At 33.9% G+C, this 18860-nt stretch overlaps 2 protein-coding genes across 3 annotated transcripts; both read left to right on the forward strand.

Annotated features, from left to right (window-relative positions):
- Positions 1-4026: 4026 nt before the first annotated feature.
- LOC111203819 (calcium-transporting ATPase 2, plasma membrane-type) lies at positions 4027-9123 on the forward strand. The gene is made up of 8 exons (XM_048751531.1): positions 4027-4491; positions 4583-4637; positions 5278-6086; positions 6222-7364; positions 7831-7989; positions 8072-8243; positions 8319-8617; positions 8695-9123. Exons 1-8 carry the CDS (start codon positions 4318-4320, stop codon positions 8932-8934), a joined length of 3051 nt encoding a protein of 1016 aa, XP_048607488.1. The 5' UTR covers positions 4027-4317; the 3' UTR covers positions 8935-9123.
- A 4847-nt stretch (positions 9124-13970) lies between these two features.
- Positions 13971-18398, forward strand: LOC111204711 (BTB/POZ domain-containing protein NPY5-like). Of its 2 annotated transcripts, none has more exons than XM_022700011.2 (5): positions 13971-14468; positions 15208-15407; positions 15539-15608; positions 16493-17593; positions 17680-18398. In XM_022700011.2, exons 2-5 carry the CDS (start codon positions 15346-15348, stop codon positions 18172-18174), a joined length of 1728 nt encoding a protein of 575 aa, XP_022555732.1. In that variant the 5' UTR covers positions 13971-14468; positions 15208-15345; the 3' UTR covers positions 18175-18398. The 2 variants fall into 2 exon arrangements, with proteins under 2 accessions (XP_022555732.1, XP_022555733.1); XM_022700012.2 differs by having other exon boundaries at positions 15281-15407.
- Positions 18399-18860: the final 462 nt, after the last annotated feature.

Genomic DNA, 18860 nt, shown 5'->3' on the forward strand with positions numbered 1-18860 from the left:
ATGTACATTAAGATTTAAACATCTATCTTAAAATGTAAAATAGAGATATTAAGTAAATAAAAAGTACAAGAAATGGAAATACCTATACATGAAAATAAATAATAAGTAAATAATGTAAATATATAATATATGAATTATATATATAATAATAAGTAAATACACAATTTTTTTTTAAAAAAAGGAAAAGTTCATTAAGCATTAAACATCTATCTTAAAATGTAAAATATATAATATAAGTAAATACACAATTTAAAAAAATGGAAAAAGTACATTAAGATTTAAATATCTATTTTAAAATATAAAATATAAACATTACGTAAATAAAAAATATAAGAAATGGAAATAAACATTTTTAAAAATGGAAAAAGTACATTAAGATTTAAACATCTATCTTAAAATGTACATATATCTTAAAATGGTAGTAAATTATATAAAAATGGAAATACCACATTAAACAAAAAAAAAATGTATAGTTTTACATCAAGAAAGTCTCTATAAAATTCATTATTCCATCAACATCAACCTCACACTATCAAGGAAAACTTCAAAGCACTCGAGCAAGAAAATGGTTCCACCATCAACTCTTGCCGTCCCAAAAATCTTTAATGACCTTGAAGAAGATTTTTTATAACAACGAACTTTTTGTTAGGTGGATTCATTGTTAGGAAACCCGCAACTTCCAAAAGCCAAACTTATTCATGGGAATTGAATTGTTTTTCATAGACTCAAAGGTATTCTTACAAATTTAAATTAATCTAATCCATAATTTTATTGTTAATATTCATACTATCTCTTTCATGATCAAACCATTACAGTTAATAACCATTCAAGCGTTTATCCCGAAACACTTCTTTCCTCGCCGAATCAGGTATTGGTTCATGTTGGTTTAGTATTGTTTTTGGTTTATTAACCGGTTTAGGATGATCCTATTGTAAATATAATTTAAGTTGGTTTAGAATATATTATGCTTAAAATAACTTAAATTAAATAATAGTAATCTTATGCTTAAAATATAATTTTAGAGAGTTTTCAAATATAGTTTACAGAACATTATAGGTGATGTATTTAATTTATTAAATTCGTTTATTACTTAAATCTAAGTTTTTTTAAAAACATACTGAGTTATAAATATCAATGCTGGATTGGTGAGTATAACATGAAGACAAAAATATAATATTTTATTTTCAAGATAAGAAATTCAGCTTTTATTCAGTTACTCAATATATAATATCTTAAATTATTTAAAAAAAAATATACATAATTTATATATATAGATTAACATTCCAAACTTAAAATATTATATTATATATGAATAATGTTTTTAAATAAAAATAATTTCTGATTTAAAAAAAAATAAAAACAACAAATGGTTATTTTCAAAATAATGGATGTAATTTACATTATACTATCATTTAACAAGTATTATATACGTTTTGATATATCATTATTTTCTATTTCCAGAAAAAATAAATTTTTTAAACATCAATATCATCTAGGTTAAGTATACTAACAGCACAAATTCAAACATCACAAAAAATATTTACATAAACATTATAATACAATAATTTAATCAAAAATACAATTCAAAAAACCAATATTCAAAAGAAAGTTATATACTTAATATTTGAAAATCAAAGATATTTTTGCTAAAATTGTACTTGCCTGGCCAAGGAGATCGACCATCTTTTTACGGATCGATCGATTGTTGAGCATGTGGTCGATCCAAAAATACTCTGCAGTTTAATTAAATATCTAAAACATTTATTTCAGCACTCAACAGATAGTTTTGCTAAATATGATAACTAGATAGCCAACAAAATTACAAAAAAATATTTAAATAGTAAAAAATATGTTAATAACGTGTTAAAATTTAAAAATAAATTTTAATTATGACATGCATCTCAACATTTATATAAATATATATCATAACCTAAATATAAATAATTTAACATCTTAAATTAGAAAAAAAATAAAAATCTCGGGTGTAGCCCGGGTTAATCCCTAGTGTTATTTAAAACATGTGTAGCATATTTGAAAAAAAAAGATATTTTGGCAATTAGGAAAACTAATATAGAGAGAAATTAACTGTTTTCTCAAATAAAAAAATGATAATATTTTTTCCTCTAGCTTTTTCAACTTTTAACATGAAAAGAATGAATGTATGTTGAAGGGATGAGGTAGCTCACTTGGTAAGGACCATGTGGGCCAATTGTCATGCTCACGGGTTCGACGTCAGGCGGAGGCGAACTGCCCATTTTGTCACCAAATGCTGTACTGGGTGTTGGGTCTTGTCCCCAGCCCAGGTAAAGCCCTTCCGGGTGAAGTGGACCGCTGCCTAACTGGGTCCAGGAGAATGATCCACGTAAGTGGGAAACCCCTTGATTATCAAAAAAAAAAAAAAAAAAAGAATGAATGTATGTTTTTTGAGTTGGTTTTTCTAATAGGCAAATTGGAGAAGCAAATATGGCAAGATTCCATAATTACAAAGGCCCTTAAGCGCAATAAATAATTAGGCCGTATGAGGAAGATCTCGATAACCAAAAACAACTCCGTCAGGTTCTAAAATTCATAAAATGTACAGTGAGAAAGCCAAAATAATCTCGCAAAATGCGTTCATTTGGAAGGCGCCAATGAAAGCCCATCAGTAGCCCAAACGTACCTACCAAATTCATGAAAGACAAACTAGATGGAATCATCGAGGGGGAATTAAAAAAAACAACAACACATATTCAACTGGGGTGAGCAAAAGGAATCAAATGCTTTCCAAAAAAAATATAATAATAAAAAATACATAATAAATCAATGTCTTTGGTCTAAAAGGACCAATGATATTGGCCCAACGTGAGTTTTTGCGATAATCTTGGTCATTGTTTATATAATAAGCACTAGCAGCCAAACAGTAAAACGCAAAAGTTACAGAATATATCCCGAAGTAATCTTATCTTGGACATAGCGTAATCTTACTTTATTAGAAATTTAGACATGTGTTGTAAACATATTTAGCTATATAAAATACTTCAACAAATCTTTTTTGGCTTAACATTTGGTACTTTTAATTTGTTTTCTTTAATTATTTGTAATTTGTTTGTGTAGCTAAATAAAATATTCTTTAAAAATCCTCCATAACTTCTCCGTAATTTGTTTTCTTTAATTATCTAGCTTCATTCATAAATTAGGAAGGAAAGAAAATCAATTAATCGAGGGACCCATTAATCACTCATTATCATACTGTCCGGAAAAAGAAAAAAATGTCCGAAAACGCGTCGTGCTCTGCATGAATATTTCAAGCATGCATTATTAAACATCGTTTTTAATGCGTACTAGTGCGCACCATTGTTATTAGTATTGTAATAAATAGAATGTTTTAATTAAAGAGCAGCACAGATAGATACTTGATGACTTATTACCTATAGATTTTCATCAACCAATAGGATTGTATTATATTATATTCGATATCTTTTAAAAAAGTAAACAAAATATTATCAAATTATATTATTTTTTTAAAATTAAAAGATTAAAAAAAATAAATAAAAAATAGTAGTAATCACAAAAAAAATATTTTTAACGTCATCAGCAAAACATTAAACCCTAAATCCTAATCTCTAAACCCTAAACCCTTGGATAAACCCTAAACTGTAGGATAAATCTTAAACTCTAAATCAAAATCACTAAACACTAAAACACTCAAGGGTTTAGAGTTTAAGATTTAGGGTTCAGAGTTTTAGGGTTTAGTGTTTTTATTTAGAGTTTAAGATTTATCCAAGGGTTTAGGGTTTACCCAAGGGTTTAGAGTTTAACCAAGCATTTAGGGTTTACCCAAGGATTTAGGGTTTAGAGATTAGGATTTAGGGTTTAGTGTTTTGTTGACGACGTTAAAAAGATTTTTTTAATTTTTTTTTTATAGCTGCTATTTTTTTTTTAATTTTTTAATTTTAAAAACATAATATAATTTGATAATATTTTGTTTTTTTTTTTAAAAATATTAAATTTGAAATAATGAAATCCTTTTGGCTGACTGGTTGAACCAAGAATAACTCATAATTGATTGGGTACACGAATTAATACGAGTCAACTCAGTTTCTCCCTCGCAATATTCATTAAACTCAGCGACTCGGTCATCACATTAGCACAAAAGGCTCAGATCTTTAAAAAGAGAGAACTTTGCCTTTCTCCCATTAAAGCTTCCGAACTTTCTTCCTTACCCACAAAATTAGTTTTATCTCCGACCAAATAAGCAGAGAGAGAGACTTCAAAAAAAAAAAAAAAGAAGCTGGAGGAAGAGAGAAAGAGAAGATTGTAGAGAGAGAGAGGAGGAAGATGGAGAGTTACCTGAACCAAAACTTCGATGTGAAGGCGAAGCATTCCTCTGAGGAAGCTCTTGAGAAATGGCGTAATCTCTGCGGCGTCGTCAAGAACCCTAAACGCCGGTTTCGCTTCACCGCGAATCTCTCCAAACGCTATGAAGCGGCTGCGATGCGCCGCACGAACCAGGTCTTGTCTCCTTCTTCTTCTTCTTCTTCTCCTTTCATGTGATGGGTTGCTCCTTCTTGAGGGTTCCCTTTATAAAACTTTCTATTTACAGGAGAAGTTAAGGATCGCAGTTCTTGTCTCAAAAGCTGCCTTTCAGTTCATCTCTGGTGAGCTTTATATGTCTAAAGCTTACATCTTTTTTGCTAACTTGTGTCAAAGTTCAGAGCTTTTTTTGTTAATTTCTGTCAAAGTTTAGAGCTTTTCTGCTAATTTGTGTCAAATTTCAAAGCTTTTTTTTTTGTTAATTTGTGTCAAAGTTTACAGCTTTTTGCTAATTTGTGCCAAAGTTTTTCTTTTGTTGCTAATTTGTTTCAAAATTTTGAGCTTTTCTGCTAACTTGTGTCAAAGTTCAGAGCTTTTTTTGTTAATTTGTGTCAAAGTTCAGAGCTTTTTTGTTAATTTGTGTCAAAGTTTACAGCTTTTTGCTAATTTGTGTCAAATTGTAGAGTTTTTCTGTGTTAATCTGTGTCAAAGTTCACAGCTTCTTTTTTTTTTTTTTTGCTAATTTGTGTTAAAATTTTGCGCTTTTTTTTTTGCTTGTGTAAAAAGTTTACAGCTTTTTGCTAATTTGTGTCAAATTTTTGAGTTTTTTTTTTTTGGCAATGTCAAAGTTTACAGCTTTTGTTTGTTGCTAATTTGTGTTAAAATTTTGAGCATTTTTTGCTAATTTGTGTCAGCTTTGTTTTTCAAGGTTATATCAAAGTTTTGATTTTGTTTGTTTGTATGTTTCTTTATACGTTTATATAGGTGTGGCTCCAAGTGAGTACACAGTCCCCGAAGAAGTCAAAGCCGCAGGCTTCGACATCTGCGCGGACGAGCTAGGCTCAATAGTCGAAAGCCACGACGTCAAGAAACTCAAGTTCCACGGCGGAGTCGACGGTCTCGCATGCAAACTCAAAGCATCTCCCACCGAAGGACTCTCAACAACAGACGCTTCCCACTTATCCCAACGCCAAGACCTCTTCGGGATCAACAAGTTCGCAGAGAGCGAGCTCAAAAGCTTCTGGCTGTTCGTATGGGAAGCTCTCCAAGACATGACGCTAATGATCCTCGGCGTCTGCGCGTTCGTGTCCTTGATCGTTGGGATAGCTACAGAAGGATGGCCTAAAGGCTCCCACGATGGTCTAGGCATCGTGGCGAGTATCCTCTTGGTTGTGTTTGTGACTGCTACTAGTGATTACCGTCAGAGTTTGCAGTTCAGGGATTTGGATAAGGAGAAGAAGAAGATCACCGTTCAGGTGACTAGGAATGGGTTTAGACAGAAGATGTCCATCTACGAGTTGCTTCCTGGTGACGTTGTTCATCTGGGGATTGGTGATCAGGTTCCAGCTGATGGTCTGTTCCTGTCTGGATTCTCTGTGGTGATAGATGAGTCTAGCTTGACCGGTGAGAGCGAGCCTGTGATGGTTAATGCGGAGAATCCATTCCTTTTGTCTGGGACAAAAGTGCAAGACGGGTCTTGTAAGATGATGGTGACCACCGTTGGGATGAGGACTCAGTGGGGGAAACTGATGGCGACTTTGACCGAAGGCGGCGACGACGAAACTCCCTTGCAGGTGAAGCTTTTTTTTTTTTTTTTTAACACTGGTCAAATTATGACTACATCAACGTACTTATATTTATATATTAGAAACTCTTTGTCTAATTCTCCAATGTGCGACTTAGTTTGATATCTCACACACACTCTGCAGGTGAAGCTTAACGGAGTTGCTACCATCATTGGCAAAATAGGTCTCTTCTTCGCCGTGGTGACCTTTGCTGTTTTGGTGCAAGGGATGTTCATGAGGAAGCTATCAATGAAAACTCACTGGATATGGTCTGGTGACGAGGCCTTGGAGCTTCTTGAGTACTTTGCGATCGCTGTGACTATTGTCGTGGTTGCTGTACCCGAGGGGTTGCCTTTGGCTGTGACTCTGAGTCTCGCGTTCGCGATGAAGAAGATGATGAACGATAAAGCTCTCGTCAGGCATTTAGCTGCCTGCGAGACTATGGGGTCCGCGACTACGATATGCAGTGATAAGACTGGTACACTCACGACCAATCACATGACCGTCGTGAAGTCTTGCATTTGCATGAGTGTCCAGGATGTTGCAAACAATGGTGGTAGTTTGCGGTCGGAGATACCTGAGTCCGCTGTGAAGCTGTTGGTTCAGTCGATTTTCAACAACACCGGAGGGGAAGTCGTTGTGAATAAGCTTGGGAAGACCGAGATCTTGGGGTCGCCGACGGAGACAGCTATCTTGGAGCTCGGACTGTCCCTCGGCGGTAAGTTTCAAGAAGAGAGGAAGTCTTGTAAAGTGGTGAAAGTTGAGCCGTTCAACTCCACGAAGAAGAGAATGGGAGTTGTGATCGAACTCCCCGAGGGAGGAGGAAGGCTGCGAGCTCACACCAAAGGAGCTTCGGAGATAGTCTTAGCTGCTTGTGATAAAGTTGTGAACTCGAGCGGCGAGGTTGTTCCGCTTGATGAAGAATCAGTAAACTATCTGAATGTCAAAATCAATGAGTTTGCTAACGAAGCTCTCCGCACTCTCTGCCTTGCTTATATGGATCTTGAAAACGGGTTTTCGCCGGATGAAGCTATCCCTGCCTCTGGATTTACTTGTGTGGGCATCGTTGGTATCAAAGATCCTGTTCGTCCTGGAGTTAAAGAGTCTGTTGAGCTTTGTCGCCGTGCGGGGATCACTGTGAGAATGGTTACAGGAGATAACATTAACACGGCCAAAGCTATTGCGAGAGAATGTGGGATTCTCACTGATGATGGGATAGCAATAGAAGGTCCAGTGTTCAGAGAGAAGAGTCAAAAAGAGTTACTAGAACTGATTCCAAAGATTCAGGTACTTGTTGTTTCTGTTATTTCGGTTTGGATATTTTCGGTCTTGGTTTATTCGGTTCGGTCACAATCCCACTGAAGTGAACTAAAAAAATTGGTTCAATTTTCTATTAATTTTGGTTTTAATTTTGTTTCCAAAAATAACTGTTTTTTTTTGTTTTTGGTTAGAATTCGGTATAATTTTCTTTAAAAAAATTCTGACATTTTCGGTTAAATTTGGTTATTTTTGGTTACAGTTAATTCAGTTCGGTTATTTCAATTAATTCCGGTTTTCAGGTTATTTAAAAAGAAAAAATCAAACACCAACCGAAAACCGAATCATTTTCAAAACCGTACCGAACTAAACCGAATTCAAAACAGTAACTGAACCCAAAACTAAAAATTTTGGTTCGGACAAAATCAGCAGGCCTAGTTTCTTGTATCAAAGATCTTGTTTGCCACATAATACAAAACGTTTCCTTCTTGTACAGGTGATGGCTCGTTCTTCACCAATGGATAAACATACACTTGTGAAACAGTTAAGAACAACGTTTGATGAAGTCGTTGCTGTGACTGGAGATGGAACCAACGATGCGCCTGCTCTTCATGAAGCTGATATTGGATTAGCAATGGGAATCGCCGGAACCGAAGTGAGTATATAAGAGTTCTGAATATGTCATTTGTAAGCTTAAAGAGTCTAACTAAACATTCTTTCTTTTTATAAACTTTCAGGTGGCGAAAGAGAGCGCTGATGTCATCATTCTTGATGATAACTTCAGCACAATCGTCACAGTTGCTAAATGGGGACGTTCTGTGTACATAAACATCCAGAAGTTCGTTCAGTTTCAGCTCACGGTTAACGTTGTTGCCCTGATTGTTAACTTCTCTTCAGCTTGCTTAACCGGTGAGTAAAGATTGAAAAACAAATGATTTTGAATCTCTACTTAACTAATTAACTCTTTGATAATAATTTCTTCAGGGAGTGCTCCTTTGACTGCTGTTCAGTTGCTATGGGTGAACATGATCATGGACACACTTGGAGCTCTTGCTTTAGCCACTGAGCCACCGAACAACGAGCTGATGAAACGCTTACCCGTTGGAAGGAGAGGGAACTTCATCACTAACGCCATGTGGAGGAACATTCTAGGACAGTCTGTGTATCAGTTCATAGTCATTTGGTTTCTCCAAGCCAAAGGGAAGTCTGTGTTTGGTCTCGACGGTCCTGACTCGACTCTCATGTTAAACACTCTTATCTTCAACTGTTTCGTCTTCTGTCAGGTAAAAAGAAAAGACAAAACCATAATCTTAGAGATTGTTGATTGAATCTTGACATGACTTTGGTCTGAAACTTGCAGGTGTTTAACGAGATAAGCTCGAGAGAGATGGAAGAGATAGATGTTTTCAAGGGAATACTGGACAACTACGTCTTTGTAGTTGTGATCGGTGCGACGGTGTTCTTTCAGATCATAATCATTGAGTTCTTGGGGACATTTGCAAGCACAACACCACTCACATTAGTGCAATGGATCTTCAGTATCTTCATAGGTTTCTTGGGTATGCCAATAGCTGCAGGACTGAAGACCATTCCCGTCTGATCAAACCGCTCTTTAAAGAGTGCTCTTAGGACAGTTTCTTCAAAATTTTAGAACAGTAAAAGTCTTCTGACAAAGTCTTTGCCTTTTGCAATTACTCTATACACATCTGATTTCTGATTCCTATATTTTTTGTAAGACACTAAAACTTTATGTTTCTTTAAAATAGACTCTTCTGTGTTGCTTTTTAAATCTAATTTGGGCGAAGAATGTGTTAAGCATCAAGAGACTTGAATGATCTCAATTCTTTTTGCAGGCAACAGATGTTACTCTGTCACACCATTTCATTATAGAATCAGATATTGCATATTTATATTATACATGTACATAGGAGGCAAGATTCTTTGTAAAGAGAGCTCAAGAATCAAAATTCAGTGTCACAAGACACGGTTTCTCTTCCAAACTAATACAGTTAAAAGCCCATCACAAACCGGGCCGGTCTATCCTGGTTTATAGAAAGTGAGTTGTTCAATGCTCTTCATCACCAGTAGGAACCATTGCTAAAGAAGAAGCTTCTTCAAGTGTTTCTTTTCCTTCCAACACATTTTGAGTCTTCTTCATTTCCTGCAAAATTACGCTCGATTATTAAGTCCTCTAAACTCTCTGTTTATCGATATTTCAGACAGTGTATGTATCTTCAAGAAACAGAGCATACCTTGTTATTTTTACGATGAGTAACCGTTATCTCATAGAGTTTATGCATCATCATCTGTTCTTCCACCTGAACCAAGAAAATGGAAAACGCATCGGTCAAACGATCTTCACTCGGTAATTACATTACAAGCTCTTGTCAAAAAAGAGTTTATTAGATCATCATACCATGAGTTTTTGGAGTTCTTGTGACATGGTTTTATGAGCTTCCTTGAGTAACTCATTCTGCTTCTCCAAATGCCTATTTTGACAATCCAAACAAATTAGTTTAAGAACACAGATTATGAGTAACAAATAAGCTTAGCATAATGAGAATTACTTGAACAAATCACCAGTATGTTGCGGGTCCATCCTCGTAGATGATTAAGCTTTCTTGCTCTTAATCTTGACCTCTGTGATACTTTTAGGTATTCTACAAAAGAAAAGAAAAAAATCAAAAGTACATCAAATCAAGGACCACAATTCTAAAACCTCCAAAACATAATAAGAGTCTAACTGATTCTACTAACAAAGATCATACTCCTCCACACTGACAAGACCTGGTTTCTAGATAATCATACACACAAATAGACCGCAAAACTCAACAAGTCACTGCTTAATTATACAAACAACTGTGTTAAAACGAGAATCAGACAACACATAAAAGCATCTCTTGAATCCAAATAGGAAGAGAACAAGAAGGACAAGACACGAAAGCTTTTTGTTTCGAAAAAGCAGTTCACACATGACATGGACAATTCATCGAGCACTTAGTGCGCATAAAACCCTAATAACTTTCTTTAAATCGCAATTCCACCAACATCATCAAAACGATACAAAATAACAAACCCACTAATCATCTCATCGCAAGTCATGATTTTTCATCCTCAGGTACGATTTTCAAAACCCTATAATAACACAAAACCAATCTACAAGATAATAAATTAAAAACATCGAAAAGTCTTACCTGAGAAGATTAATATTCCAAGACGGATCGCTGTAGATCGCAGAACGATCGCTGTTAAAGATATCACTTTTCTGATTTCTCGATTTTGGAGAAAAATAAAAATTATCCCTTTTTATACCTCTCGCTCGCTCTAGTTGCCGCCAATATTCAGAACCCTCTGTCTAGGCCAGAGTTTTACTTATTTGAGGCTTACGACTTTTTTTGTTTTGGTAACCGTACGACTTTTTTTATATCTGAAAATGCTTATTATATATTAAAACAGATGTTAAAACCTTGGTTCATATGTGTTTTTTTTTTAAAATGGACCTAATGAACCTATTCCTAGAAAATCATGTTACATTTAATCTATAATCTTATCATTTAAATTTTAGGCCTACCAAAAATTTTTATTGGGCTATCAATAACTGGATTTAAACAATAGATGATCCATTGGATTTATTGGACTATTAATAAAATGTTTAATTATTTACTCGATAATATAAATCTATGAAGCGAAAAATTTAATTTTTAAAACACTTTCTAAATTTTTGAAATGTTACAATATCTTTGAATATGACAATAAAACAATATTTTACTAATCTTTATATATATAGTTACGATTTTAATAATGAAATAATAATCCGAAAATATATATTTAGATGAAGATACAAATAGTCAAATACATTGAAAATTTAAAACAATTTATTCAATAAAAAAATATACCGTAAAGTTATTATGTTTTAAAAATTGATAGACACATATATTATAATATATACCAATTTAGAATTGAAAACAAAATATTTATATAAAAATAAATGAAAACAAAAATCCGCGCAACCGATCTAGTTATTTTTTATATTTGAAAATTTAGGTTTTCAAAAAAATGGGTGAATGATTGTTCAAATATTTGAGTTTTACCAACTATCGAAAATGATTTACAGATATAAGCTTCCATGGTTACGAGCTTACAATCAAGTTGATCGAGGACAATATTAGTTAAAAATATGAAAAGGACTTAACAAAAATCTATAATACAAGAGGATATTTGGGGAAAGGAAGCGATAAAGGCTGGCTAAAAAAGAGATGCATGGACCACGTTTTGGTGCTACCGATAATCACACGGGTACTCAACTCATCCATATTGTGTTATCGTAGCTTTCCACTTGAACATTCAATACTTTGGGAAAGAAAATTCTGTTAAAATATTTTGTTAATTGGGAAATAAAATTCTGATAAAATGTTTTGTTGGTTCTAATCATTTCACTATTAAACTTTATGAGAAGTTACATGAAAATCGTTCTAGGTAAACATAACGTGTGTTTACAAAAATTACAGAAAAATCTTAGAAATTTCGTTTCAAAATAATAACCACTTAAAATGACATTTGTATCATAAAAACTCCAGTCAAACTAACATGTCCAAAAAATTGCATTTTCCATCACATAACTCTCGGTATGGTCAGACCATATCTTGGAGCTATGAATCTAAAGAATTTTGGAATAGTATTTCATAAGCAGAATATTTAAACTGTTTATTTTATTGTGTTAAACAATAGACTGAAATTTTCTAAAACAAACATGCATGTCCCTATAAATTAAATTTTGTTTTAAATGTCCTTGAATTAGATGTGTTTCATAATTCCAACTAAAAGATTAGAAAAAACTGAAAATATTGATTAAGTGAGTTTCATATCTATTATTCTTTTTCCCAAGCTTACAAAAATGCACAAAAGTGAAACTAGACAAAGTGGTTTTGGACTAGTGGTAAAAGGGTCACAGCTGTGAGTACTGCCCTGGGTTTTAAATTAGCCATCTGGGACGTCTTAAGTGGTAAGAAAACGCGGATCCTGCGGACTTTGTAGTGATTAGTCCTTGGGTCTAGAAAGCCTTTGAGATCAACACTACGGTTATCAAAAAAAAAAAAAAATTAGACAAAGGGAATCATCATTATAGCTTTTGTTCCTAGTAGAGTTATTTATTAGCTGTGTGCATTTAGAAATTTATGCCAATTCTTTCGCAAATGGCAATCTTAGGCTATGTGCTTTGCCATAATCACAAGCATTTGGGTTTTAAAAATATCTCTTTAATTTAAAATTACTAAAATTACAGATTATTGGTTTTTATACAGAGGCTCAATATCAATAATTGACCAATTTGTTTACAACTTTGCACAAAAGAAGAACCTCTATGATATATGGACCATTTTGAAATCCATATGGTTTGTAAATTAAATGTTATATTAGAAAGTTCTTTTTGTGTATTACAAAAAAAAAATTATTTTTGCTAAACTGTTAAATTACATTCAGAAAGTTTATCATACAATCTGATATTTTAGATGAACTATATATAACCGTTTGTAAATTTTTTTGAGAGAAAATTACCAATGTCAACAAACAAGAATATAATAACATGAAGATATGCTTAACTTCGGTAGGATTGGTCTTAAAATAATAATTTTCTGATCTTATAACTATTATTTTTAAGTACACTACTCTTAAACATTTAGATGTCATCCATTCTTCGTCGAAACACTTAGGATCCGATTGGTAATGACTGTAGCTTTAAAAATTTTGTTGTAGAAAAAGATCTGTAGACTTTTTGCTGTGGTTTTAGATTTTAGTGCTGTAAAATTTTATGAAAAGCATTAAAAAATTGCTTTGGATATTTGGCTCTGCATAGCACTTGTACCGCTGTAGGTTATTTCAAGAGCTGTGGTTTCAAAAAAAAATTTAAAGCTTGATTGCTCTGAATTTGGTGCTGTAGAAATAAATAGAGCTATAAAGATCACCTGCAGCAACTACCACTCAACCACTTACTTGCTGAGACCCAGATATAGATGCAAATCTGATCAAAGGACAACACATAAAAAATAAAGAAGTTGAAGAGGGAAATCTATTGGATAATGTGAATAGATTCGTCGGATGTGTAAACCATGTGAGGATGAAACAGCAATGAATCCGACTTATAACTTCTTAACCTAACATGCGTTCGATTCTTAATGGCTGCCACATGCATAGTACCGTTTATCATATGATTAGTCTTTGAGGATCTACAACATTTAATATTACGTCATGAATCTAATCAAGAAGATTTTCTGCAGCAGCCCTTAATAAAATCTCTAGGTCCAAATAGGTTTTGGAACTCTTTGACCTTTAGTTTATAAATATATACCTGTACGACTCACAGACTCACAGTTTCACGTTATACCATGTTCTAATAAAACCATAAATTTCACAAAGCAGGAGAGATTGGTACGTGGTTATACCGTAATACTATGATATCACTACTACGAGTTGAATACTTTCAAAGGTGAACACACGTTATATTGATGTGGTATACATTATATTAAAATGAAAGATTTTGACATAAATTTCCCAAAAGTTTGATATTTTAAAAATTTTAAATTAGATATGGAGTAATATAAATTTGTGATAAATATGAGAAACATTAATAACAGTAACTTTAAAGTGTTTCTTTAAGAAAAAAGAGAGATGATGAAAAGGAAAGAAGAAAACATAGCCTGGAAAGAAGGTAAGTTTGTCTGAAGAGAAGGGGGCACTCAAGTAAGTGGCCTTTGTCAGATTTCGCGTGGATTTCTACAGAACAACCTTTACTCTTTTCTCTCTCTCAATCTCTCTGGCCTCTTCTTCTTTCTCTCTTTCAGCTCTGTTTGGCTCTTTTCTCCTTTAATTTCAAAGAAAAATAGCATCAGTGTTTTTATAACGAGAGGTCACTGTTTGATCTCTTGAGAATAATCTTTTATCATAAACTCTGATCCTGGGTCGTCCTCAACACAAAGAAAGGCTTCTGCTTTGTTTTTCTGGGTTTGTAGCGCCATTTAGTGTTCATGGGTTTAAAGTTCAAGAACAGAGCGCATTCATACTTTTGATGTTACCATTGGATTATCAGTAGATTTTGGTGGTGGCTCCTATCAAGAGACTTTGCAGAAAAAAACAAGAAAGGTACTATAACCTTTGGATTCTGATTCTTTTTTTTTTTGAAATTTGTGAGTAACAATTTTGATGTAGTTTTTCTCAATTTTTATTTGCATATACATCTTAATTACAACTGTTTTACGAAGTCTTGAGAGTGAGCATATAAGAGCATGATTACTGGAAAGTTCTTAGGCTGAAGTTCTTATCGGAATATAAGAATCCGTCTCTTCTTAAAACTCTTATTTAAGAACCGGTTCTTAGCTTTTTTTAGTTAAAAGTTAAGAGACGGGTTCTTGTATTCCGCTAAGAATCTCACCTTAAAAACCCCGCAATAACCACCTTAAAGAATAGAATTAATTCCTGATTTTTAAAACTATTTATTTATTTACTTTTCAAGTCCTCTTGTACTGATATGAACGATCTGTGCCACTAATGTTTTTTGGTTAGATTCGTTTCAGCAAACATCCAAAAAGATATGATTCATTTTGTCTACTGAATAAGTGGCAATCTTTAATTCTTTTTCTCCGTTTTCTGTTGATTATTGCATAATACTAAACGACATCGCCCATCAACCCACAAATACACAAAGTTTCACATGTTTCTGTGTTTGTGAATGTGTAAAGCACTTAGAAAAGAGAGAAGAATTTGATTATTAAACAACAAACAACAAAAAAAAAGAGTTTCTCTGTGTGTGTGTCAGTAAATTCGAGCTTTGAGTGGGTGTTTCGTGCATCTCTAGAGTTTTCTCTTTTATATAATTTTCCAGTGTTCTCTTTGAGATGTGAGTAAGAGACCCTTTCACTTCAAGAGTCTTTGTTCCTCTGTTTCTAACTCCGCAGAAGCGTTTTGAGAGAGTGTAAACACATTTTGAGTCTTTTTAAACTCTCTTTGAGATCTCAACATCATGAAGTTCATGAAACTTGGATCCAAACCTGACTCCTTTCAGTCTGAAGGAGACAATATTAGGTATGTGTTAAAGACCTTTTATTTTCTTCTTTTTGATTATCAGAAATATATTTTATAATCAATTTATAGATACTATATAATGTCAAGAAGCTTCAAGTTCATAACCTTTGTTTAATTCTCTGTTCTTTAAGGTATGTACCAAGTGACTTAGCAACAGATGTTATTGTAATCATTGGAGATGTCAGGTTCTATCTCCACAAGGTAAACCCTAAAGACTTAACATCTTATATATTAAAACAGAAGTAATCTTATATATTAAAACAGAAGTGACAACCTCGATTCATGTGTGATTTTTTAAAAAAATAAACCTAATGGACATATTTCTAGAAAATCATGTTACATTTAATTTCTAATCTTATCATTTAAATTTTGGACCTACCAGAAATTTTTATTGGACTATCAATAATTGGATTTAAACAATAGATGATCCATTAGATTTATAGATAGTATAAATTAAATATATATAATTTAATATTGTAATACTATACTTCCATATGTTAAATATTTGAATATTTATCGATGTTAACTTTTAAAATTATGAAGATTTTTTTTTAAATAACAAAAATCATATTATCTAACAATGATTAATATTTACTACTTGAAACCAATGAAAACAAATTTTAAACTATATAGTTTATTTTTAAAATCAAACAAAAACTAAATGTTTAATTATTTACTCGATAATATAAATCTATGAAGCGAAAAGTTTAATTTTTTAAAAACTTTCTAAATTTGTGAAATGTTACAATGTCTTTGAATATGACAGTAAAACAATATTTTACTAATCTTTATATATAGAGTTACGATTTTAATAATTAAATAATAATCCGAAAATATATATATATATAAGAAAATACAAATACATGTGAAAGTTTTAAACAATCTATTCAATAAAAAAAATATACCGTAAATTTATTATGTTTTAAAAATTTATACACATATATATTATAATATATACCAATTTAGAATTGAAAACAAAATATTTATATAAAAATAAATGAAAACAAAAACCTGCGCGGTTGCGCGTAGTCTTGTCTTAAAAACCAAGATTAAACTTTATTATATGTTTTTATGTTATGTTTCAGTTTCCATTGCTGTCCAAAAGCGCACGCTTGCAGAAACTAATCGCAACAACATCATCATCCAACGAAGACAATGAGATTCATGAAGAAGATGAGATTGAAATAGCAGAGTTCCCTGGTGGTCCTGCTTCGTTTGAGATCTGTGCTAAGTTCTGTTACGGTATGACCGTTACTCTAAACGCTTACAACGTAGTCGCTGCTCGCTGCGCAGCTGAGTTTCTTGAGATGCACGAAACCGTCGAAAAGGGAAATCTTGTTTACAAGATTAAGGTTTTCTTGAACTCGAGCATACTCCAAACATGGAAAGATTCCATCATCGTGCTTCAGACCACAAGAGCTTTGTCTACATACGATGAAGAGTTGAAACTAACGGGGCGTTGTCTAGACTCCATCGCTTCTAAAGCTTCGATAGATACTTCGAAAGTCGAATGGTCTTATACTTACAGCAAGAAGAAGAATCTCGACAACGGGTTGGGAAAGCCACAGGCTGTTCCTAGAGACTGGTGGGTGGAGGATCTTTGCGATCTTCATATCAGTTTGTATAAACGAGTGATCTCTACGATAGAAGCAAGAGGGAGAGTTTCATCTGATGTTATAGGTGAAGCATTGCACGCGTATGCGAACAAAAGGGTTCCAGGGTTCAGCAAAAGTAGTAGCTCCGTACAGATCACTGACGTTTCTAAATACAAAGCTTTGGTTGGTTCAATCATTGAGCTGATTCCTGACGAGAAACAAAGCGTCTCTTCGAGTTTCTTGACTAGGTTACTGCGAGCTTCCATCTTTCTTGGCTGTTATGAAGAGACAGGGTTGATGAACAGAGTGGGCGAGCGTCTAGATGAGGCGAGTTTAGGTGATGTTATGCTCTATGATGTTGACTTGATGCAGAGCTTAGTTGGAGTTTTCTTGAAATGTCATCACTCTGAAGAGGATGATATAAAGGCGAAAGCATCGGTTGCAAAGCTTGTTGATGGCTATTTAGCTGAGAAGTCGAGGGATTCAGATAGTTTGACACTTCAGAAGTTCTTATCACTTGCGGAGATGGTCTCAAGCTTTCCAAGACAGTCTCATGATGGAGTTTATTGCGCTATCGACATGTTTCTTAAGGTACAAGAAACTGCTGCCCTAACCCTAAGTGCTGCCCTAACCCTAACTTGCTAATCATGGTTTTGTATTTTTTTTTGTCTAATCAGTTACATCCAGAGATTAGCAAGAGTGAGAAGAAGAGGCTATGCAGGCTAATGGACTGTAGAAAACTATCGGCAGAAGCTTGTGCGCACGCTGTCCAAAACGAGAGGTTACCTATGCGAGTGGTGGTGCAAGTGCTCTTCTTTGAACAGGTAAGAGCTAACAGCAACGGTTCATCATCGACCGGGGACAGCACTCCAGAGATCACTCCAGCTTCGAGATCAACGAACACTGAAGACGACAGAGAGAGTTGGGACACTGAAGATATAAAAGCATTGAGAGGAGAGTTAGCAAGTCTAAGACTGACCAAGAATCAACAGCAAGAGAATAGTAAAGGGAAGCTGGTGAAAGGAGGAGGGCTGGGAGTTTCTAGAGTGTTCTCTAAGCTTTGGTCTAGTAAAGAGAGAGGTGGAGAGATGATGAGTAGCTCAGGGACTTCGAGTCCTGGTTCTGTTAATGATGACTCCAAGTCTTCTTCTTCCACAAGCAAAAAGCATTAGAGGAAGCAGAAACAAGAAAACAAGATTTTTAGGTTGCCAAAATGTTCATGCAATGACTAACTCTTTTCACTTTGTCAGATCCAACTTCTCATTTTGTTGTATTTTGATTCTCTTTGTGGTTTTCTTCTTCCTTAAAGTGGGTATGATGGTTAGATCGGTTTTAAAATGGAATTGTTAAAAATGGTTCTTGAAATAATAATAAAAAGATGGTTGTTATAAATCAATTGATGGATGTCCATAACTGGCCCGATCTATTAGAGGTCCAAACCGCAGAAGAGAGAGAGAGGAGAGAGAGTCGGCCGAGTAAAAGAGAGAGGCGGCCAAGAGACTTTCCATTCTTCTAGTTTTCATAATTTATTTATATTAATGATTTGTAATCTTTCCTATTCTTGTATTTCCATTTATATCTCTTGTAACCCTTATATAAAGGGAACATTTATTCATTAATAATATACAGAAACTTACAGTTCTAAATCCCAAGTTTCACAACACGTTATCAGCACGAAACTCTAACACCCTGAGCCTAAAACCTAATCAATAAAACCCTAAACCTAAACCTAACCGACGATCGCATCTAACCCTATCTCCGATCGCGTCTCTTTTTCCTGCAAGGCGTTCCAGCTCGTGTCCACCTGATCAGCTCCAGCCCCAAGGCGTTCCTGATCCTAGACGACCTCAGCTTCCCG

The sequence above is a fragment of the Brassica napus genome, chromosome C3 (genome assembly GCF_020379485.1).
Source record: "Brassica napus cultivar Da-Ae chromosome C3, Da-Ae, whole genome shotgun sequence".
NCBI classification, from domain to species: domain Eukaryota; kingdom Viridiplantae; phylum Streptophyta; class Magnoliopsida; order Brassicales; family Brassicaceae; genus Brassica; species Brassica napus.